The 24,364-nt window shown below is 37.0% G+C and overlaps 1 protein-coding gene across 1 annotated transcript in view; it reads left to right on the top strand.

Annotated features, from left to right (window-relative positions):
• MAP3K2 (mitogen-activated protein kinase kinase kinase 2) overlaps window positions 1-24,364 on the top strand; it is a 113,057-nt gene that overhangs the window by 49,600 nt on the left and 39,093 nt on the right. The window contains exon 2 of the mRNA XM_054575048.1: window positions 20,624-20,692. Coding sequence (XP_054431023.1) covers window positions 20,686-20,692 — 7 coding nt within the window. The 5' untranslated portion in view covers window positions 20,624-20,685. The remainder of the gene's footprint in view (window positions 1-20,623; window positions 20,693-24,364) is intronic.

The following is a 24,364-nucleotide window of genomic DNA, read 5'->3' as shown; positions in this document are numbered from 1 at the left end:
GTATTTTAAAGCTCTTTCAAGTTTACAATTCCATAGTATTGTTATATGCAGTTGATAAATTGACTCCTTTGTAATATATCCCCGTATTTATTTTTTTGTTACTGTTCATTGCTCTAAGGTCTACTTTGGTATTAATGTAGTCATTCTTGCTTTATTTTGATTTGTACTCTTTTTCCTTCATTATACTTTTAACTGGCTGCATCATTATATTTTAAGTTAGTTTCTTTTTGTCAGCAAGCAATTGAGTCTTGCTTTTTAAAAAATCCAATCTGACCATCTTCATCTTTTAATTATAGTATTTAGATTATTTGTATTTAATGAGATTATTGCTATGGTTGGGATTTAATTATTTTGCTGCTTTTGTGGGAAACTATTGTTTTTTATTTCCTTCTTTTGGATTGAATATGTTTTATTATATGGATTTTATTATTTTTTGTTGGCAAATCCACTCTAGCTTTTTAATTGTTTTTTAGTGTTTGCTTTAGAATTTATAGCACAGCAGCTCCTTTAATAATATCATTTGTTATGTTGATGAGGTGCTGTAGGAGCTTACCCCTTGTTTATAATAACTAGGGGAAGGCATAATTGTTTTCCTTATGTCATTTCACTTAAAGTCATAGAACCTAATGATGTTAAGTGTAGCTTTACTGTGTGTGGTATGTATCTTTAAATGATTACAGTCTACCTTCAAGTTATATATACCATTTAATAGGAAACGATAGTATATTTCAATTTTCCAGCCCCTCCTTTTTTTGCTTTTGTTATATTGTTGTGATGATTTTAACTTTTGTATATATTTAAAAACTCATAACATAGTTACCTTTTTGAAGGGATTTTTAATATAGGAAAAATTTCTTTATATTCACGTACTTACCATTTTTTTGTGGTCTTCATTTCTTTGTGTTGTGCCTAATTTATTGTTGATGTTATTTTTCTTCTGCCTAAATGACCCTCTTTAACTATCCTTGTCTTTTGGAGCAGGTTTTCTGGTGATGATTTCCTTCAGGGTTTTTTTTTTCTTATTTTTTACTATTAGCAGAAGTCTTTATTCTCATTTTTTCAGTGATATATTTCCAAGGTCTAGAACTGTAGGCGTACAGGGTTTTCTTTCCTTATTTTAAGAAGTTGTTTGCTGACATCTGTTACTGTTTTCATGTATATACTGTCTTTTAAGTAGTTTGATAGTGACGTACCATGGTATGGTATTCATCATATATCTTTTAAAAAATAATTCATTTATTTACTTTTAGAGGGGAAGGGAAGGAGAAAGAGAGGGAGAGAAACATCAGTGTGTGAGAGATACATTGCATTGCCTCTCACATGCTCCCAACTGGGGAGCTGGCTTGCAACCCAGGCATGTGCCCTGACTGGGAATTGAACCAGCAACCTTTCGGTTTGCAGGTGGTGCTCAATTCACTGAGCCACACGAGTCAGGGCTCTTCATATTTCTTATGCTTGGGGTTTGTTGACCTTTTTGGAAATATGGGTTTGTAGTTAAAGTAAAATTTGAAACGGTTTTTGTATTTCTTCATATATACTTTTTGTATTGTCTTCCTCTCATTTGAGGACTTCAGTTACAAGTATATTAGGCTGCTTCAGATTTTCTTAGCATTCCCTAGTGCTGTTAATTTCTTCCCATTCTTTTTACTATTTCACTTTTTAAAATCATTTTCTGTTATGTGTTTACTATTTTTTTCCTCTGTTGTCTGATCTACTATTCTTAATCTTCTGCAATGTATATTTTGCCTTAGACATTGTATTTGATCATCTGTGAAAATTTCATTTAAAAAAATCTTTTATACACTTTTGGTGGGATTGCAAATGGGTAGAGCCATTATGGAAAACACTATAGAGGTTCTTCAAAAAATTAAAAATAGAATTTCTGTATGGCTCAGAATTTCCGTTTCTGGCTATCTACCTGAAGAAAACAAAAAAATATTGATTCCAAAAGGTATGTGCACCCATATGTTCATTGCAGCATTATTTATAATGGCTAAGATTTGGAAGCAACCTAAATGTTTACTGATAGATGAATGCATAAATTAGATGAGGTATATATCAACATACGTTGGAATATTACTCAGCCATAAAATGAATAAAATCTTGCATTTTTGACAAAATGGATGGACCTTTAGAAGGTATTATGCTAGGTGAAATAAGTCATACAGAGAAGGACAAATATTGTATGATTTCACTTGTATGTAGAATCTAAAAAACTAAACAAGTGAACAAACAATACAGGAACAAATTTACAGCTATAGATAAAAAAACTGATGGTTGCCAGGGGGGAAAGAGGTAAGTGGGAGGGGTGAAAAAAGGTGAAGGGGTATTAAGACATAATATAAATAAGTCATGGGGATATACTGTACAGAATAGAGATTATAATCAATAATATTGTAATAACCGTATATGGTGTCAGATGATTACTTATTGTGATGATCACTTTGTTAGGTAAGTGTTGAATAATTTTACTATACACCTGAAACTAGTGTAATATTGTATGTTAAGTGTATTTTAATAATAAAAATTAAAATAAAATTAAAATAATTTCTAAGTTTCTACTTAACATCTTTTTCCTACCTCATTGAACAAAGGGAATGAAGCTATGACAACTCTATTAACGATCTTGTACTAATGTTATCTGTGTCATTTCTGTGTCTATGAATTGAGTTATGTTTTTCTGCTTTTCAAACTTGATACTTTTTGATTTGCTGTAACGTATTATGAGTTTTACCTTCTTGGGTACTGAGATGAAGGTAAGTTACTTGGAAGCAAATTTTTTGTGTGTTTCTTGCTTTTAACCTTTGTTAGCTGGAACTAGAGTAGCAGCTAGTCTAGTGCAATTTTTTTTTTCCTACTTTTGAGACTGAACCTTTCTGAATACTTTATCTATTTCCCTGTGAATTATGAGACTTTCCATCTGACAGTCCGACAATCATATGAGGGAATCCTCAATGTAAAAGATCTAAATCAGGAACTGATTGCCCAGAGGCTTGTCTTTTCAGTATCTCACTATATCAGAAATATGTTTGGTTCCATGTAAAAAACGCAAGGGGTTACCAAATAAGGGGATAAAATTTTATATATAATCAACCTGGAGACAGAAAGAAATTATCATGGGCTAAAAAGCTTATTGCTTTGCAGTCGTTAGCATGTGGACATAAATGGAATTGTCAAACAGATTGTTTTCTATAATTTGAAGTGTGGAGGTGAGCTGTAGGGATACAGATTTGAGGGTCAGCTAATTAGCTGACAGGTAGTGGCAGTTATAATCATAGAAAATGATCATTTTGTTCCAAGAGAACCAACAGAATGAAAAGAACAATAATGTGAGAATGAAACCTCAGGTAACACCAACACTTAACATGTAGTGGAGCAAGAGAGCCTGAAGCAGACTGAGGTGAAATGTAGGGTGAGGAGTAGGGAACAGAGTATCAGGAAAGTGCGTTGCCTTGGGTATTTATATTTTCAGCTTTCAGCATCTAAATAGCCGCCTTTTTTTGAGGGCAGTCATCCATTGTCTTAGGTCTTGGTGGAAGTAGTAGTGTTGTTTAGTATGACCTTTAATATCGTAGTACATAATATCAAGGAGTGGGGAAGCCATTTATATCTGAACGAAATTGGGGGAAAAAAACACTGGGACGACATTATATAAGGAAATTCCAGTTAAGAAGGCATAGTAAATGGATGCTGCACTCACATTCTACAATGCCCACATCAAAATTACAACTAAATTATAGAAACATGGAGCTGGATAACCATCTGAAGACTAGCTGAACAGAAGTTGTATAACTGAAAGTATAAAGAAGCCATGTTGAGACTGGTGGTAGGAACGGAGGTGTGAAATGAGCTGGCCTCACAACCATTTGTGGTGGTTGAGAATCTGGAGGGATATTTCAGCTATAAAGGTTCCCCTGAGGAATGAGGAGTCTTAGCGCCATGTTGGGCTCTCCAGCTCGGAATACCAGTGTTGGGAAGAGGAGCCCATGTAACATCTGTCTGTGAAAATTAGTGGGAATTCTGTTTGGGTAAGATTAAAAGCTGCTGGAAACCCAGATGTGCCCTTAAAGGACCATAAACGGTCACTTTTTGCATGCACTCACTGTGGACTCCAGGAGAGGGACAGTGGCTCAAGGGGTGCCAGAGACATACAGGAAGGAGGTGAATTGTGTGGCTTCAGAGCCAGGGCTGTAGAGATGGTCAGCATTGGCTTTCTTCATGCATGGCCAGTGTGTGTCATCTTTTTTGTGTTGAGCCCTCCTGAGGCTCTTTTTGTGGCAACCAGCTTGGGCCCATATTGCAGTCTTACTTAAAAAAACTCTAGAGGATTTTGTCAAGCTCGGGAGGTTGCCAGAAACATACAGGGGGAAACCGAGAATTGTGGCATCAGGGCCAGAGTTGGAGGGAGGGAGGCATATTCTCTGGTGTCTCATGAGACCAAATGTGAATTTATGTTAGCTTGGTGAACTGAAGTAGCTTCACCATGTTTTCTCCCTGAGATCCTGCCACACTGCAGAGGTTCACAAGTGCCAGGCAGGTGGCTGCTGGCCTCAGTGTATTCTGAGACTGTTGTAGAGTAGCCTCAGGCCCAACACTGATGCCAAATCTGAACCTGTACTGATCTTATTAACCTGGTGAATACCACTCATTCCACACTGTTGACTCCCTGAGACCTGCCCAACCCAACTTACATACCACCCGAGATTCTTTCACTTGTTGAGCCTTATGAGCAGCTGGCAGGTGGCAGCAGGCCTCAGAGTGTCTTGGGCCTTTTGCCGACCTGTCTGAGGCCTGGTAGTGGTAGCAGCCAGCCTTGGTTTGCAGGATGCCCCTTCCATGTGCATCCATGCCCAGCACAAGCAGCTACCAAAAGCAGACCACTTTGCAGCTGATAACAGGTAGCCCCAAGCTAGTCTGAGGCAGCATCTCACGTTGACCTGCAACGTAAACCCTCCCAAGAGGCCCCAGAAATAACATACCCAGCAGTGGGCTCCAAACCAAAACAGAACACCACCCAATTTGCTCCACAAGTGGCACACCAAAAAGGTTGGTCTCAACAGGCACTAGACCCCATTAGGGTGAATCCTGCTTTGTGGGGTCAGACCCTACAGGGCAACTGATATGCTGTGGTTGTGGTCAGTCCTCACACTCAGCCAGCCTCAGGGTCAAGTGGATGTAACTCTTCTAAACATTTATGCACTCGATACAGGAGTATATATATATATATATATATATATACATATATATACACATATATATATACATATATATACACATATATATATATATACATATATATATATATAAATAAAGCAAACATTAATTGGGATGAAGGGAGAGATCGACAGTAGTACAGTTATAGAAGGGTACTACATTACTTTTTTATTGAACTTACTGGGATGACACTGGTCAATAAAGTTATCTAGGTTTTGGGTGTACGGTTCCATAATACATCATCTGTATATTGTATTTTGTGTTCACCACTCCAAGTCAAGTCTCTTTCCATCACCATTCCCTGCCAACCTCTTTTACGTCCCCTCAACCCCCTTCCATAGAAGGAGACTTGAACACCCCATTGACATCAATGGATAGATTTTTCAGACAGTAAATTAGTAAGGAAACAGTGGCTTTAAATTGCACATTAGATTAGATGGATTTAATAGCACAGCAGAATGTACATTCTTTTCAAGTGCACATGGAACTTCTTCCAGGATTGACACATTAGATCACAAGAGAAGTCTCAGTAAATTTAAGAAGATTAGAATCATATCTGGCATCTTCTGACCACAATATTATGAAACTAGAAATCATTTACAAAAACAAAAAAACCTGGCAAAATACACAGAAACATGGAGGGAAAAATAACATTTTAGTAAACAATGAATGAGTTCACAGTGTGATCAAGGAAGGAATCAAGGATACTTTGATGCAAATGAAAATGAGAACACAATGACCCAAAAATGTATTGGATAGGGGTAAAGCAGTCAGAAGAGAGAAATTGATAGAAATAGAAGCCTACCTCAAGAAACAAGAAAAATCAATCTAATCTTATACCTAAAGGAAAAAAGGAAATAGCAGAGTGCTAGGTATCAGTAAAGCAAGTCATTGGCTGTGTGCTCTCAGGTGAGTGGAATGCTGACAACATAATTGAGTAGGTACTGTCAGTTAGTTTAAAGATATGATATACCCACATATATAGCAGCAGATAGACTAGTTTACCCAAAGACAATTGACAAAAAAAGTTAAAATACTTTGTGGTTAAGACCTTTCAGATACAAATATGATTCACTTTTGCCTAATTTCTCCTATTAATTTGTTGTACACTTTATTTTACATTTTTTTCATGTTTTGCCAATTTTAGCCACATAATATCAGTAAAAAAGTACCATACTGTTTACATAAATGTAGTATTGAGTTGATTTTCATTAGATTCATGCTTTGATTTAACTATTGTGCTCTGGGGAATTTCTGTTGCTTTTCCTGAAAGAGATATAATTGGTTTAATTGGAAAATATTTTAGTTTTCACAGTGCTTTCTGAGGTTAGTCAAGATTTGTGTTAAACATTTTAAGCTAAAAACTTTGAAAAATTCATTTGAAACTCTAAATTTGTAGAAAGAGAATTCACTCAATAAAACCTCATCAACCACTTTGAAATGTCCCGTCAGTGTTTATGTGTGATAAGAGAATTACCCATGCTACCCATTTTCCCACACGCTGAACTGCAGTGACATACAGTTGTATTCTAGAAGTGTACTTGAGTGAACAATATGAAATGGGTATTCAGATCCTAACTTTGCCCAGCTTTGTGACCTTGAGTAAATTATATTATCCTTTTGACCCTCAGATTTCTCATTTATAAAATAGGGTGCTTAGACTAGATCTTTGTCCCTTTACTTGCCTTGATTAAAATCCCTTAAAACCTGAGGTAGCATAATGATTGCCCTTGGATATGGTATTGATACGGTGACAAAAGGAGCATTTTCATGTTGTATGTTATCTTTCATATATTAATATACTTAAAAATTTTCTTTGATAATTCTTTAGTGTTATTTGACATTTCAGAATAATGTTACAACTAAAAGGAAATTAAAGCAGTTACATTGTTGAATTTGTTTTTTTAAACTGTATGTATGTCTCTCCTAGGAGAGAATTACTAGAATATGTCAGTGGTTGCAGAATGACAGCATGAAAGGAAAATAGACACGTGGTGTTTTAAAAATTTGAATTAGTTGCTAATATTTGAAAATGAAGAGATCTCAATAAAAATAGGAGCTTTTTGAAAAATCAGCATTTCTGATTAAAAACTGACCTTGAATTCTTTTTTTTTTTTTAAATTGTCACTCGAGGACATTGTTTTCATTGCTTTTCGGGAGAGGAAGGGAAAGAGAAAGTGAGAAACAGATTTGTTGCCTTCTTGTATGCTCTTTGACCAGGGATCAAACCTGGGTATGTGCCCTGACTGGGAGTTGAACCTGTGACCGTTCTGTCTACCGGATGACTGTCCAACCACACCAGTCAGGGCTGATTCTGAATTCTTGTGAAAAGCTGTTGCTCCTCTAGATGGGCAAGTGATCTTTTTAAAAAAAATTTTTTTAAGTATATTTTATTGATTATGCTATTGCGGTTGTCCCATTTTCCCACCTTTATCCCCCTCTGTCCGATACCACCCTTCCCTCCAGCAATCCCCTCGCTTAGTTTATGTCCATGGGTCATGCATATGAGTACTTTGGTGTCTCCATTTCCAATACTGTTGTTAACATGCCCCTCTCTATTTTGTACCTACCAATTATGCTTCTTGTTCCCTGTACCTTTACCCCATTCTCCTTCTTCCTCCTATCCCCTAATAATCCTCCAGATGATCTCATACCTATGATTCTGTTCCTGTTCTGGTTGTTTGCTTACTTTGTTTTTGTTTTTTGTTTTAGGTTCAGTTGTTGATAGTTGTGTCTGTTGTCACTTTAATGTTCATAGTTTTGACCTGCTGTTTCTTAAATGAATACCTTTAATATTTCACATAATAATGACTTGGTGATGATGAATTCCTTTAGCTTTACCTTGTCTGGGAAGCACTTTATCTGCCCTTTGATTCTAAATGATAGCTTTGCTGGATAGAGTAATCTTAGTTGTAGGTCCTTGCTTTTCATCACTTTAAATACTTCCCGCCAGTCCCTTCTTGCCTGCAAAGTTTCTTTTGAGAGATCAGCTGACAGTCTTATGGGAACTCCTTTGAAGGTAACTCTTCTTTTCTCTTGCTGCTTTTTAAGGTTCTCTCTTTATCTTTAACCTTTGGCATCTTAATTATGATGTGTCTTGGTGTGGTCCTCTTTGGGTCCAACTTGTTTGGAACTCTGTGCTTCCTGGACTTGTATGTCTATTTCCTTTGCCAAATTAGGGAAGTTTCCTTTCATTATTTTTTCAAGTAAGTTTTTGATTTCCTGGTCTTCCTCTTACCCTACTGGCATCCCTATGATTCAGCTGTTGGCACGTTTGGAGATGTCCCGGAGTCGACTTAACTCTTCTTGTTTTTTGGAATTCCTGTCTCTTCATTCTGTTCTGGTTGAATGTTTATTTCTTCCTTATGTTCCAATTCGTTGATTTGAATCCTGGCTTCCTTCCCTTCCCTGTTGGCTCCCTATGGATTTTTCTTTATTTCACTTAGTGTGGCCTTCATTTCTTCACTTACACTTTTGCCGTACTCAGTAGGACTTTTAAGCATGCTTATTGCCAGTGGTTTAAACTCTGCACCTGATAGGTCGTCTATCTCCATTTCCCTTAGTTTTGTCCCTGGGGTTTTGTTCTATTCTTTCATTTGGGCCATATTTCTTTGTCTCCCCAACTTGGCAGCCTCCCAGTGTTCGTTTCTATGTATTAGGTAGAGCTGCTTTGACTCCCTGTCTTGCACACCAATTAAGTTGTAAGGGGCGGGGACTTTTCCACTGCTGGGCAACCCACTTCACTGCTTTGTGGTGCTATGTAGGGGTTGGGGTTGGAGAGGGGACAGCGCTTCTGCCTGTCCTCTGGAGGCTTGCCTGACATTAGTTCTGTTTCCAGAAACTTTACCCACTCACTTTACCCACTCCTTCCTGTTACTGGCACCCTTACTAGCTGCTGCCCTATTGATGATTGATGATTCCTAGAGTGAGTAGGTGGGTTTGCATATATTCTAGGACTGTGTCCCCCTAAATGGACTTCCTGAGGCATTTTCTTCCCCCACTTTTTTTTTATAGTTGGAAGTTGTGAGGCTTTATCCTCCCAGCACTGTAACCCTGGGCTGTGCTTTCAGGCCTGGGGCTGGAATTGCTCATTCCCCCAAGTTGTCTCTCCTGATATATGTTTCCCCCACCTTTTACAGAGAGGGAGAGAAACATCAATTTCTCTTGTCTCTTGCACACCTCCCACCAAGGCCCCAGCCTGCAACCCAGGCATGTGCCCCGTCTAGGGATTGAACCGGTGACCCTTTGCTTTGCAGGCTGGCACTCAATCCACTGAGCCGTACCAGCCAGGGCTCCCTCCTGCTATTATCCACCACATATGAATGTGAGGGCTCCTGTTCTGCTGCCGCCACGGCCTCTCTGTGCTATACTGCGTCCTCTCTGCTTCGGCTTTCCTTTGTCCCTCCTACCTGTCTGGATGAATGTGGCTTCTTTAAATCCTTGGTTGTCAGACTTCCATACAGTTCAGTTTTCTGGCAGTTCAGGTGTATTTTGTTTTGAGGTTAGTTGTGATTCTACTTGTGGTTGTGCGAGGAGGTGAAGCATGTCTGCCTACACCTCCATCTTGACTGGAAGTCTGGACAAATGATCACTTAATTCACAGAACCTGTCACTTCTTATCTCCTCTCCTTCCTCCCTTCTCTGCTCCCCTCTTTCCTTCCAAGATACAATTCATATGAAATTCACCCTTAAAAGTATACAATTTAGTATTAAGTGTATTCACAGAGTTGTGCAATCGTTACCATTTTCTAATTCCAGAACATTTCATCACCCCTTTTTGTATCTATTTTCAGTCATTCCCTATTTCCCATATCCTGACCTTAGGACACAACTAATCTGCTTCCTTATCTGTATAGAGATATGTCTATTCTGGATGTTTCATATAAATGCTGTACAATATGTTACCTTTGTGTTTGGCTTATTTCACTTAGCCTAATGTTTTTAAGGTTAATCCATGTTGGATCAGGTTTCAGTACTTTATTCCTTTTAATAACGTTGTATTGTATGGTTATATATCATTTGTTGTTTATCCATTCACCAGTTGATGGACTTTTTAGTTTCTACTTTTTAGCTTTTACAAATAATGCTGCATCCAATGTTAGTGCACATGCTATTATATGGTTATGTTTTTAGTTCACTTGGGCATATACGTAGGTTGGAAATAGTGATTCAGATGGTACCAGTTTCTCCACAGCTTCACCAAAGTTTGTCATTGTCTGTCATTTTGATTATAACCATCTTAGTGGGTGTGAAGTGGTATATCATTGTGGTTTTGATTTATATTTCCCTGGTGACTGATGATGTTAAGTGTGTTATCAAGTGTTTATTGGCCATTTTTATATTTTCTTTGGAGAAATGTCTACCGAACTCCTTTGCCTGTTTTATAATTGGGGTAGTTGTATTGTTATTGTTGGGTTGTAATAGTTCTTTGTGTATCCTGTATACTAGACCCTTATCAGATGTATGGTTTGCAAATATTTTTCTCATTCTGTAGGTTGTCTTTTTACTACCTTTGTTTAATTCTAATGAAGTCCGGTTTAGTTTTTCATTTGTATGTCAGTTGAAAGGGTCGTTGGTGCCAATTCAGTGCTAACAGGAACTCCCAATTTGGGGTGTGGTGATAAAGAAATTTTATTCAATGCAAACAGCTCAGTTGTGATACAGTTCAGTTGTGAGTCAGCATTGTTGTGGAACAGTAGGGCCATGAGGCAGTCCTGGGGCAAGATCCCTCTGAGGCTAGACAACTTTGTTCTTTTGTGGTCTGCTTCACTTGCTGCATGCAGCCTTGCTCTGCCCTGGATAGGTTTGCTCTTGTCTACTCTGGTGAGATGTCTTTGGTGTTTCAGCTCCATTTCTAGCCCTTGAAACACAGTCTTCAGCTGTCAGGGGAAAAGGAAAGTGCACTTGAGGCAGAGAGGAGCTTATTTATATAAAGAGAAGTTCCTGCTCCTGGTCCCTGATTGGTCTGTCTTCATGAAAATAATGATACCAAATCCTTGTAGTTTCATTGGTCCAAAAAGCACTGTCCTGATTGGTTGGAATGGAGCCCCTCTGCTTGGTCAGTGAAGATGCTTATGGGGGATATAGCTGTGCAGCTCTGATTTGATGGGCAAAGTCTCAGCCCTGCTGGTTGAAATACATTTCCTGGAATGCCTTTATAAAGGCTGGCTCAGATGGCAGAAATATAGTGTGGGCTTCTCCCTGACATCTGGTTTGCGTGAGAGGTCCCTAGAAGTGGCTACTAGATTATTTTAAAAATTTGAACCCAGGTAGCCATCAGGAGCTCTTCTTGGTATCTTCTTTCTCAGGGTCCACAGTTGGCTATGCTTTTGGTGTCGTATTTGAGAAATTGCCTAATCCAAGGCCATGAAGATTTACACCTCTGTTCCCTCCTAAGAGTTTTTATAAATTTAGCTTTTCCATTTAGGTCTTTGATCCATTTTGAATTAGTTTTCACATATTGTGTGAGGTTGGGGTCCAGCTTTCTATTTTGGCATGTGAATATAGTGTTCCACCACTCTTTGTTGAGTACTTTCTTCATTTTCTTGGCACTCTTGTGAAAAGTCATTCGACCATAGATGTTTGGGTTTATTTTTGGACTCTCAGTTCTATTCCACCAGTCTCTATCCTTATGTCAGTACTCCCACTGTTTTCACTGCTATAGCTTTGTAGTAAGTTTTGAAATCAGTAAGTGTGATGAGTTCTTGAACTTTCTGTTTTTTTACCCTCTAATGTTGTTTTGGCTTTTCAGGGCCCCTTGCATTTCTATATGAATTAAGGATCAGCTTTTCCATTTCTCCTTAAAAAAAAAAAAAGGCCGTTGGAATTTTGATAGAGATTGCATTGATTATCTGTAGATAACTTCGAGGGTATTGCCATCTTAAAAATACTGTCTTTCAATTCATGAGCATGAGGTGTCTTTCCATATATTTAGATCTGTTTTTTGACGTGCAAGTGGCAAGACTGGACATTCTTGTCTGTAACCGATCTTAGGGGGGGCATGCATACAGTTTTTACTGTTAAGCATGTGATGTTAGCGGTGGCTGGATCCCCTTTACCAACTTGAGGAAATTCCCTTCTATTCATAGTGTTTTGAGTATTAAAGGCAGTTGGATTTAGGCACATGCATTTTCTGTGTCCATTGATATGACGATCATATGGTTTTGGTCCTTTATTCTGTCAATGTGGTTTGTTCATTGATTGCTTTTGCTTTTTCTGTGTTGAACCTACCTTTTGTGTGATATATCCCACATGCATTGTGTATAATCTCCCCTTTTTTATGTTTTAGATTAGATTTGCTAGTATTTTGTTGAGGATGTTTATTTTTATACTCACAAGCATATTAAACTGTAATTTCTCTCTTGTAATGTCTGTTTGGTTTGGTTACCAGAATGATACTGGCTTCAGTATTCTCTCTTTTTAATGAAATAATTGCTGATAAGTCTTCAGTGTTTGAAGCCGTTTGGTCAGGGACTTATTTGTATAAAGTTTTTAAAATTTTCTCATTCCATCTCTGCTTTTTATAGTTCTGTAATTTCTTTTAGTAATTTGTTTCATCTAGTTGATCTTTAGTAATTTGTTGTCATCCAGTTGGTTCATACTATTCTGATACCTTTTTATTTCTGTAAGTTTGGTAGTAATGCTCCTTTAATTCCTGAGTTTAGTTATTTTTGTCTTGGTTTTTGTCTCTTTTTTTCTTGGTTAGTCTAGCTAAATGTTTGTCGATTTTATTGCTCTTTTCAAAGAACTAATTTTCTTTTTTGTTTCCTTGATTTAAAAAAATTTCTTTTGTGCTTTTGTTTTTTTCATTGCATTTAGAAATAGGGGAAGGGAAGGAGGAAGAGAGGGATTAAAACATTGATGTGAGAAAGAAACATCAATCCGTTGCCTCTTGTTTGCGCCCTGACCAGGGACTGAACCCACAACTTAGGCAGGTGCCCTGGCTGGGAATTGAACCCCGTGACATTTCTGTTTATTGAATGATGTTTCAACCAGCTGAGCCAAACTAGCCAGGGCATGTTGTGTTTTTATTTTATAGTTTATTTATATCCACTCTAATCCTTATTGTTTCCTTTCTTCACTTTGCTTTGGGATTAAAATGCTCTCTTATCCAGTGCCTGATGGTAGAAAATCAGATTACTGATTTGAGATCTTTCTTGTTTTTTAATGTAAATATTTAGTTATAAGTTTCTCTCTAAGTTTGTCCTTTAGGTGCATCCAATAAGTTTCAGCATGTTTTGTTTTTATTTTTATTCATCTCAAAGTGTATTCTGATATTCCTCTTGTTTTAGGAGTGTGTTTTTAATTTTCACATATTTGTGAATTCCCCAAATTTCCTTCTGTCAGGGAACATACTTCATATGACTTCAGTCCATTTTCACTTGCAGTGATTGGTTTTATTGCCTTAACATATGGTCTGTCCAGGAAAAATGTTTTACTTGCATTTGAGAAGAATGTGTATTCTGCTATTTTGGGTATGAGTGTTCTGTAGATGTCTATTAAATGTAGTAGTTTTATAGTGTTCTTCAAGTCTTCTGTATTCTTACTGATTTTCTGTCCACTTGTTTTATTCATTATTGAAAATGAGAGTTAGGACCAAGATGGCAGTGCAGGTAAATGTGGTACTCGAATTCTCCCACAACCACATCAAAAACAACTAAACAACAGAACAGCCATCATTCAGAACTGCCTGAAATGTAGCTGAATAGAAGTCTTATGACTAGGGATATAAAGAACGTCACTGAGACTGGTAGGAGGGGGTGAAGACACAGAATGGGCTAGTCCCACCACCCATGTGTGGTGGTTTAAAATTGGGATGAATATCTTGGTTGCAGAGGTCTCCCCTGAGTATCAAGGGGTCCCACCCCCACATCAGACCCCCTGGCCAAGGGTTCTAGTTCCAGGAAGACAAAACCTCATAACATTTGGCTGTAAAAACCAGTGGGGATTGTGGCTGAGTGAGACAGAGGGCTTCTGGAGTTCCAGGCATTGTGCATGGACTTACTCGGATTCACCCTCTGAGCTCCAGTGCTGGGGCAGCAGCTTGAAAGGAACTAGGGACATACAGGGAGGACCTAAATTGCCTGGCATCAGAGTGAGAACTGGGAGACAGTTTTCTGCTAGACAGAAGTGCTGGCAGAGACTATTACTCCTTTTCTGAGCACTCCCCGCCTTCCCTGTGCAGAGCCAGCAGGCAGGCACCATATCTGAATCTCCATCAACCTGGCTTACACTGTTCACCTCATCCTTATAATTCCTTGAGACCCTGCCCAGCCAAGCATTTTTAGTGGCTTTTCCATACAATTGGCCTCTCTCGTCTTATGCTTTGGACTTTCTTAAAATCTCTCAAACACGCAGCATCTGGCCTACTTTTGTTATGAGGACCCAGGTCCAGTAATAATAGCAGCTGGCTTTGGTTCACAGCTTGGCCTCTCCTGGGTACCTTCAAGCCAAACATAAGTAGCAGCCATCTGCAGATCATTCTGTAGCTTGTGCTGGGTGGCCCTAGGCAGGGCACAGGCAGTGGCTGACTTTCCACCTCCTGGGAGGCCGCAGAGCTTCAGACCACACTGAATTACAACCCTATCACCTCCATGAGTGATAGACTCAAGGGGCGGACTCTGAGCACCAAAGCCTCACTGAAGCAAGTCCTGCTCTGTAAGGGTGACTCCTGCACAGCACTTCCTCTACTGTAATCAAAACCAGTCCTCACATTCGATTGGCCTGGGGGTCAGTTCGTACCAGTGATGCCAACGTCAATCAAGGTTCAACTACAACAGGGCACTGCACATAGTCCACATAGGGGCATACCTGGAGTGCTCAGCTCAGGTGACTAGGAAGGTTGTGCCACTGGGCCCTACAGGACACTTACTGCACAAGTCTGGGAGAAGTAGCACCTCTAGAAACAAAGAAACATAGAAACAAACACAGAGAAGCAGCCAAAATAGAGACAAAGGTCAGATTCCAAGTAAAGAGCAGGAGAAAATTCCAGAAAAAGAACTAGTGAAACGGAAGCAAGCAAACTACCAGATGCAGAGTTCAAAACAATGCTTATAAGGATGCTCAAGGAACATAGTGAGAACTCCAACAGCATGAAAAATAACATGGAAATCATAAGAATGAACCAGTTAGAAATGAAGGATATACTAACTGAAATGAAGAATAATTTACAGCTAATCAACAGTAGTAGATGACACTAAGAATCAGATTAACGATTTGGAATGTAAGGAAGCAAAAAACACCCAATCAGGACAGCAGAAAGAAAAAAGAATCCCCAAATATAAAGATAATGTAAGGAGCCTCTGAGACTTCACTCATATGAGTACTAACATCATAGGGGTGCTACAAGGAAAAGAGAGAGAGTGTGTGAAATTGGAAATGTATATGAAAAAGTAGTGACAGAAAACTTCCCTTACTTGGTTACAGAAATAGACACACAAATCCAGAAAGTGCAGAGAATCTCAAAAAAGATGAACCCAAAGAGGCCCACACCAAGAAACATCATAATTAAAATTCAAAAGGTTAAAGACAAAGAGATAATCCTAAAAACAGCAAGAGAAAAGCAGTTAGTTACTTACAAGTGAACTCTCATAAGACTGCTGATATCTCAACCAAAACTTTGCTGGCCAGAAAGAAGTGGCAAGAAATAGTCAAAGTAATGAAAGCAAGGACCTACAACCAAGATTACTCTACCTAGCAAAGCTCTCATTTTAGTATCAAAGGACAGATAAAGAGCTTCTCAGACAAGAAAATGCAAAAGGAGTTTATCACAATGAAATTTGATTATTAAAGGGTCTTTAAGAAGAAGAAAAAAAGAAAAAATATGAACAGTAAAATGTCAGTAAGTACATATCTATCAACAACTGAATTTAAAAATCAAAATAAACAAGCTGAAGAGAAACAGACTTACAGATACAGAGAACAATTTGAAGGTTGCTGGATGGAAGGGGTAGGAGTATGGGTGTAAAAGTTGAAGGGATTTAGAAGTACTAATTTGTAGTTACAGAAACACCATGGGGTTGTAAAGTACAACATAGGGAATATAGTCAGTAATCTTAACTATTATTGTGTCAGATGGGTGTTAGATTTATCAGGATGATCACTTAGTTATATAATGTCCAATCACGAGTGCACACCTGTAGCTAATATAATATTGTATGTCAACTGCAATTGAAAAATAAAAAATGATTACAAAACATAAGTGATGGTTGCAGTTACGGGAATAAAAGATATCAAATAAGTTGAATACAAAAATTAGGCAGAGAAGAACCCAAATATGTGATGAAGAATTGAATTCAAAGTGGATAGTTAGAGGGAGAGAGTACATGATTCTGACAAAAATAGTAAAGGCTAGTTAAAAAAAGAAAATTTTCCAGTTGTTATTTTTGAATTGTCTGTTCCTTTTAATTCCATCATTTTTTTCCAGGTATATTGAGAATCTCTTGTTATGTGCATACATGTTTATCATACTATATCTTCTTGATGAGCTGGCCTTTTAAATTATAAATATCTTTCTTTGTCTCTAATAACAATTTTTATAATATATTGTATTTTGTCTGCTATTAGTATAGCCACTCCAGGTATCTTTTGGCACTGTTTACAGGGTATATCTTTTTCTACCCTTTTACTTTCAACAAATTTTTACTTTGAATCTAAAATGTTTCTGTTGTAGTTGGATAATGTTTGCCTTTTGACTGGTTTGTTCATTCCATGTGTGTTTACTGTAATTACACATAAGGTAGGATTACACCTGCCACTTTTTATTTGTGTTTTATGTATAGGATGTCTCCTTTTGTTTCTCATTGCTTCTCATTACTGCTTTCTTTTGTATTAGATATTTTTGGTGTACTATTTTAGTTCTCTTGGGTTTGTTTTTTTTTGTTGCTATTTTTTGATTTATTTTTTAATGATTGACCTGGGGATTAAAATGAAATCTTAACTAAAAGAATGTAGTTTGAGTTAATGTCAATTTGATTACATTGGAATACAGACCTTTTTCTTTTTATATAATTTCACTTCTCCCTTTTCCTTTGTGCTGTTATTGTTGTGCAAATTATATCTTTCTTTGTATGCTTAGCAATACATGATTGTTGCTTTATGCGATTTCTTTAAATTTATATATTAGTTTTTTGCTGTTGCTTGTGTAGAGTTAACATAGCAGACCTCATTGCTTATCATTTTAATGAACTGCTTATGAGGTTCACCCTTGGCTTACATCTGAGAAGTTGCATTTCAGAAGGGTTCCCACCTACCTACGTGATAAGAATGGGTTGTTATGCCTAACTTGCTTACAAACAATATAGTTTATGCTAAACACTTGCTTTTCTTATGGGAGTGTGAAATTTGGGTATGTGCTAGGCAGAGGTTGTATATTATGTTTAGTCCCTATATTGTTGAGTCCTGTGAGTCCCTCTAGCAATTCATTGAAACTGGGTGATCCTGAATACTCCCTATGTACTGGTGTTATAGATTCGCACAAATTTGGTGGCCTTAAACAACTTAAGTTTATTTTCTTAAAGTTTTGGAAGAAATCTGAAATGAGTTTCATTGGGCTAAAGTCAATGTGTCAGTATTGCTGTGTTACTTCTGGAGATTCTAGAAAAGAACCTGTTTTCTTGCCTTTCTGTTTTCTAGAAGCTTTTTGCTTTATCCACTCATGGCTACCCCATTCCATCTGCAAATCTAACAATATCTAGTCAAGCCTTTCTTATGCACCATCACTCTCACATCCACTTTCTTGCTTGTTCCTGTTATTTATAAGGACTGCTATGATTATGTGGTGACCAACCAAACCATCTAGGATAATCTTCCCACCTTAACTTCCTATATTTGTCATAGCTTCAAAGTCTGTTTTGTCATTTAAAGTGATATATATGTTGAGGTTCTAGGAATTAGAGCATGGACTTTTTGGCATGGACCAGTGTTGTACCTACCACAGTCAGGAAAAATGGAGAGTTAGAAACAAAAAATATGTTACTTCTGCCTTTTATCTTTACTTACATAATTATCCTTATTGATGTTCTTTTGCCTTTGGATTGGAGTTGCTGTCTAGTATCTTTTCATTTCAGTCTGAAGGACTTCTTTTATATTTCTTGTAAGGCACTCTGGTTATGATGAATTTTCTGTGCTCGTTTATCTTGGAATGTCTTAGTATTGGCTTCAGTTTTGCAGGATGGTTTTGTTGGATATGAAATTCTTGGTTGACAGTCTTTTTATTGTAGCACTCTGAATGTCATTCTCCTACCTTCTGGTCTCCTAGGTTACCAGTGAGAAATCAGCTGAGCATATCTTGTACATGATTTCCATCTCTGTTGCTGCTCTTAAGATTCTGTTTTTCAACAGTTTGGTTATGATGCGTCTATGTTTGGGTCACTTCGATTTAATTCTGTTTGGAGTTTGTTGAGCTTCTGGGATGTACAGATCATTTTTCAATGAATTTGGGAAGTTTTTGGCTATTATTTCTTAAAATACTCTTTTTGTCCCCTTCTTTTTTCTTCTTCTTCTGGGATACCTGTTAGGCATTTGTTGGTTTGCTTGATGGTTTCAGTTATTGTACTTTCCAGCTCCAGAATTTCTATCTGGATCCTTTTTAGTAATTTTCGTTTCTTTTTATTGATATTCTGTTTGATGAGACATCATTCTCATACATTCTTTAGTTCCTTAGACACGTCTTCCCTGGTTCTTTAAATACATTTAAAATAGATGATTTATTGTCCTTATTTTGTTAGTCTAAGTTTAACAAAGGCTTCTTGAGGGTCAGTTTCTATTGATTTCTTTTTTTCCTGTTTATGGAACCATGCTGTCCTTGTATGTTTCACACCTTCTTGAAAACTGAACATTTTAAATACTATTGTGTGCCACCTCTGGAAATCAGATTCTCCTCCCTCCCCAAGTTTTTTTGTTTGTTTATCCTTATTTATTCACTTAGTGACTTTAAGAACTAATTACTTTTATTTTTTAAAAATTTATTTATTTTTAGACAGAGGGAAAGGGAGGGAGAGAGGGAGGGAAAGAAATATCAATTTGTGGTTGCCTATCATGTGCCCTACTGGGGACCTGGCCTACAGCCCTGGCATGTGCCCTGACTGGGAAATGAACTAGTGACTCTTTGGTTTGCAGGCTGGTACTCAATCCACTGAGCCACACAAGCCAGGGCAAGAACTAATTTTTTAAAGTCTGAGTTCTTTGTTGTGTGTGGTGACTGATGACTGTTCAGTTAGTTTAGTTGTTAGCTAATGATTAGGGAGACATTTCCTTAGATGCCTGCAACCAGTAAGTCTCATAATCTTTATTGAGGGGTTTTCTGCCTGTGTGTTGGGTCTGGCCTTCAGCACTCTTCCAGGCATTTACCTCTCCACTTTAGTCTTCATTTACTGCTCCACAGAGCCTCATGGTTAGCCAGAAGTGAAAGCCTTAGGACCTTCTTAGGCCTTACTTTAGTATGCAACATCCTTGGACATCTGATTGACTTACACATCCCCAGAAATCTGTTGCAGATTCTCAAAGTTTTCTGTTGACATCTCATTTGTCAGCTTTTCTAAAAAAATTTTTTTCCTTAACCTATTGTTTTGCCCCCAACTGTTTTCCCCTTCCTCAGACATTTGAAATAATTCAATAATTGCCTGATTGGTTTTAACAAACACCCCAGGCTTTTTGCAGTGTAAAAGCTTTGAATCAGGGTAAGTAGAGACAGCCTTTCAGGTGGGGCCTACCAACTTAGATATGTCAAATAATGATAATTTTGGGAGAATTGGACTTTGAAGGTATTTCTGCCCCATCTGTTCTCTCCTCTGGTTTCCAGGCTGCTCATTTTCATGGTACATGTGGGCTGTTGGTTTACATTGCTACTTTGAAATGGTAGTAGAGGGCAGGGAGATAGGAATAAGAAGGGTCAGAAACACCACAAGGCTCTCACTTTTTATTGAGATAGTTAAATGCTGCCTATATTGCTGCTGCTAGCCGTTGGTTAATTTCAGAGTTCTGAGAAAGTTGATCCTGATGTTTTTTTTCTCTTACAGAAGAGAATTTTGGTAGTTCTTTACTGTTTTTTGTTGATGTCCTTGACCCTTTTTATATCTGCCATCTTTATATCTGCCATTGCCCTGTAGGAATTTAAGTTTATGGGATTATCTCTTAACATTTTTGACTCTCAAAAACTGGTTTTTTTTTTTAAACTTAGATAGACAGGAGTGTGAAAAACACTAAGTTAAACTCTGTATAAAATAATGATTTTTTCTTTATTCTCAATAATTGGGGAAAATAAAGGACCTCAAAAAGATGTATAAAGTATTAATATTATATGTTTCTTGTTGGTGTTTTTATGCTGACATTTTGTGTGTGTGTGTGTGTGTGTGTGTGTGTGTGTGTGTGTTTCTTCTTATTAATTTTTTTTTTTTTTCCACCTCCTAAGGTAGTAAAGAATGCTGATGGGAGAACCATTTCCCTAATTTTCAGATTGTTGAGCTGGTTGCCATGATGGGTGAGTTTAAACTAAAAGAATATTTTGTCTATAATTAAAGGATAAAATAGGAGAGAAATTTTTTTCTCTGTGTGCATGATAAACTTGCAGTCACTATGGAAAACAGTATAGAGGGCTCTCAAAAAATTGAGAAAGGAACTGCTTTATGACCCAGCAATTCTACTTCTGGGCATGTATTTAAAGAAACCCAAAATAGTAATTTGAAAGAATATATGCACCCCTGTGTTCATTGCAGCATTATTTACAGTAGCCAAGCTCTGAAAGCAACCCAAGTGTCCATTAGTAAACAAGTGGGTAAAAAAGCTGTGGTGTGCAGATGGTCAAAAAATGGCTCCAGTAGTGCTTAATTGTTTTTAATTTCAGTTGAAACAATTTTGTTACATTGAGAATACATTGTATTCTTACAGCCCTCATGTCAGTGTGCATTTAAAAAAAAATCAAAATTGGTGAATTTCTGTGTAGCCATTTTAATATCGAAGATGGGAGAAAATAAGCAAGAGTTTCAGCATATTATGCTTTATTACTTCAAGAAAGGTAAAAATACAAGTGAAATGCAAAGATAGATTTGTGCTGTGTATGGAGAAGGTGCTGTGACTGACTGAACATGTCAGAAGTGGTTTGTGAGGTTTCTTGGTACTATTGACATTTTGGCTGAATAATTCTTTACTGTGGGACTGTCTTATGCATTGGAAGATGTTTAGCAGCACCCCTGGCCTCTATCCACTAGAAGCTAGGAGCAGGAGATAGCCAGCATATGCAAAATATCCAAATCAATAAAGTTATTGGTGGAAATGAAAAATGTATCTTTTATTTTATGGGAAAATACTAAATGGACTATTTGGCCAACCCAATTCTTGTATACAATAGAATATCACTTCACCATAAAAAAATGAAATCATTTGCAACAGCATGGATGGATGAAGAGGGTATTATGCTAAATGAAATAAGTCAGTCAGAGAAAGCCAAATACCATATGATTTCACTTGTATGTGGAATCTAAACAATATAAATGAACAAATAAAAGACAGAGTCATAGACCTAGAAAACAAACTGATGGCTGCCAGAGGGGAGGGAAGTTGGGGAACTGGGTGTAAACGGTGAGGAATTGAGAAGTACAGGTTGGTAATTACAAAATAGTCATGGGGTTATGAAGTACAGCATAGGAAATATAGTCAATAATATTGTAATAACTATGTATGTATGATATGGGAAATATCAGTACCCAATACTGATATATATAAGGTATATGACTGTATAACTACTATGTTGTATACTTGAAACTAATATAAAATAATATTGAATGTAAACTATAATTGAAAAAAGTAAAAAAAATTTTATAATATAATAGATTTATGTAATGTTTTATATTTACTTACAGATTTTCAGTTAAAGAACTTCTTATATTGTTACAGTCTTGGAATGATCATTTTATACAGATTGTTGAAGGGGCATTCAAAACAAACTGTTAAAACGGATTCTCTTAGAGTCTGATGGCCAGAAAGATACTTTATAAATAGACCTGACTTTTCAAGATGGAAAGAATGCTGATGAATTACCCAACAATGAGTTCTAATTACCCAACAATGTAATAATATAGGAAGCTAAAGAAAATAGCAGTATAAAAATAATAAATTATAAACTGTTATAACAATAGAGCAGCAAATAAATGGCACTCAGGATATATTTTACAGCTCTTGCAAATATCATAACATTAATAGAAAGGCAGGCTAAAGAATGGAAATGGGTTGTGGGTGTTCAGTTTACATATCAATTTTTCTTCTTTACCTTTTTTTTTTCTTTTCTTCTGGTGGTTATGGATTCTAATATGAGTCAGGGATTGAACAGGGAAAAGCTAGAAAGAAATGGAGTGAATGACCCTTCAAAACTAAGTTTTTAAACCTAGATTTATACCAATATCTTAAGTCTGACATGTTTGTCTTAGTCACACTTTTCCTACTACTTGCTTAATGTATTATTCACTATTATATGCATGTGTATAACATTATAGGCCAAGGAGCTGAAATTTGTCCGTGTTCTTTAATGGAAGTGCTAGCACACTTTCAGAGTGTTTACTTATTTAAGTGTGTTAGCCAAATTGTCACTTTCCTACTTTTTAAATTTCCACTCTCTTTGTAACCGTGATTGTAGTGCCATCATGTGGTCCAAATTCTCCACTTTTGTCAGCTTCAAATTGGATATCTTTTTTACTGAACTCCTATCAACTTTTTATTTTGGTTAGTCATACTTACAATCTGACCTGTGTATTAAATTGATTTCTACCATACTTCGCAAATGAGACTTCACTATAGTAAGTAATAAAACAAAGAACAGCCACTGCTTAAAGTCATATACCAAAGTAGTCATAGAAAAATACGAATATTTTAAAGTGTGAATCACAGTTATTTGAAATTTTTATTGAGGATGTTCTACAATTATTTTTTAAGTATAATGAATAAGCACATAAGGTATCTAATTACACATATCTAGTAAAAGATTTTATTTGAAATTATTTCCCAAATATTTTCTGCTTTTGTGCTCAACTGAATGACTGTCCTTTCAACATATGCCAGCAACTCACTGCTTACTTTGTGAGACTGTTGGTTAGACTGTGGAATTCTCTGGGCATCTACACTACTTATTAGATCAATTCCTGATCCTTAGAGCATTTATAATCTGTCTTATCTGCCAGGTATCTCATGACCACCACAGAGATTCTTTTTTTTATAACTATACTTTATTGATAATGCTATTACAATTGTCCCATTCTTTTTATCACCCTCTGCCCTGTACCCTCATCCTCTCCAGCATCCTCCCCCACCCTTAGTTCATGTCCATGGATTGTACATATAAATTCTTTGGCTTCTCCATTTCCTATGCTGTTCTTAACCTCCTACTGTCTATTTTGTACCTACCAATTATGCTTCTTATTCCATGTACCTTTTCCACCTTTCTCCCCGCTCCAACTCCCCACTGACAACCCTCTGTGTGATCTCCATTTCCGTGATTCTGTTCCTGTTCTAGTTGTTTCCCTAGTTTGTATTTGTTTTCTGTTTTTGTTTTGTTTTTGCTTCGGTTGCTGATAGTTGTGAGTTTATTGTCATTTTCCTGTTAATAGTTTTGGTCCTTTTCTTAAATAAGTCCCTTTAACATTTCCTATAATAAGGGTTTGGTGATGATGAACTCCTTTAGCTTTACCTTGTCTGGGAAGCACTTTACCTGTCCTTCCATTCTAAATGATAGCATTGCTGGATAGAGTAATTTGGGTTGCAGGTCTTTGCTTTTTATCACTTTGAATATTTCTTGCCAGTCCCTTCTAGCCTGCAAAGTTTCTTTTGAGAAATCAGTTGTCAATCTTATGGGAAATCCTTTGTAGGTAACTGCTTTTTCTCTTGTTGCTTTTAAGATTCTCTCTTTATTTTTAACTTCTGGCATTTTAATTATGATGTGTCTCAGAGTGGTCCTCATTGGGTCTAGCTTGTTTGGGACTCCCTGAGTTTCCTGGACTTGTATGTCTATTTCCTTCTTTAGATTGGGGAAGTGTTCTTTCATTATTTTTTCAAATAACTTTTCAATTCATTGCTCTTCGTCTTCTCCTTCTGGCATCCCTCTGATTCAGATGTTGGAACCTTTAAAGTTGTCCCAGAGGTTCCTAAGCCTCTTCTCATTTTGGGG

This window comes from Pteronotus mesoamericanus, unplaced genomic scaffold (genome assembly GCF_021234165.1).
Source record: "Pteronotus mesoamericanus isolate MK-2021 breed Mesoamerican mustached bat unplaced genomic scaffold, CSHL_Meso_final contig_27, whole genome shotgun sequence".
Lineage (NCBI taxonomy): Eukaryota > Metazoa > Chordata > Mammalia > Chiroptera > Mormoopidae > Pteronotus > Pteronotus mesoamericanus.
Note: the sequence above shows the minus strand (reverse complement) of the source record. Positions and strands in the feature narration are given on the sequence as shown.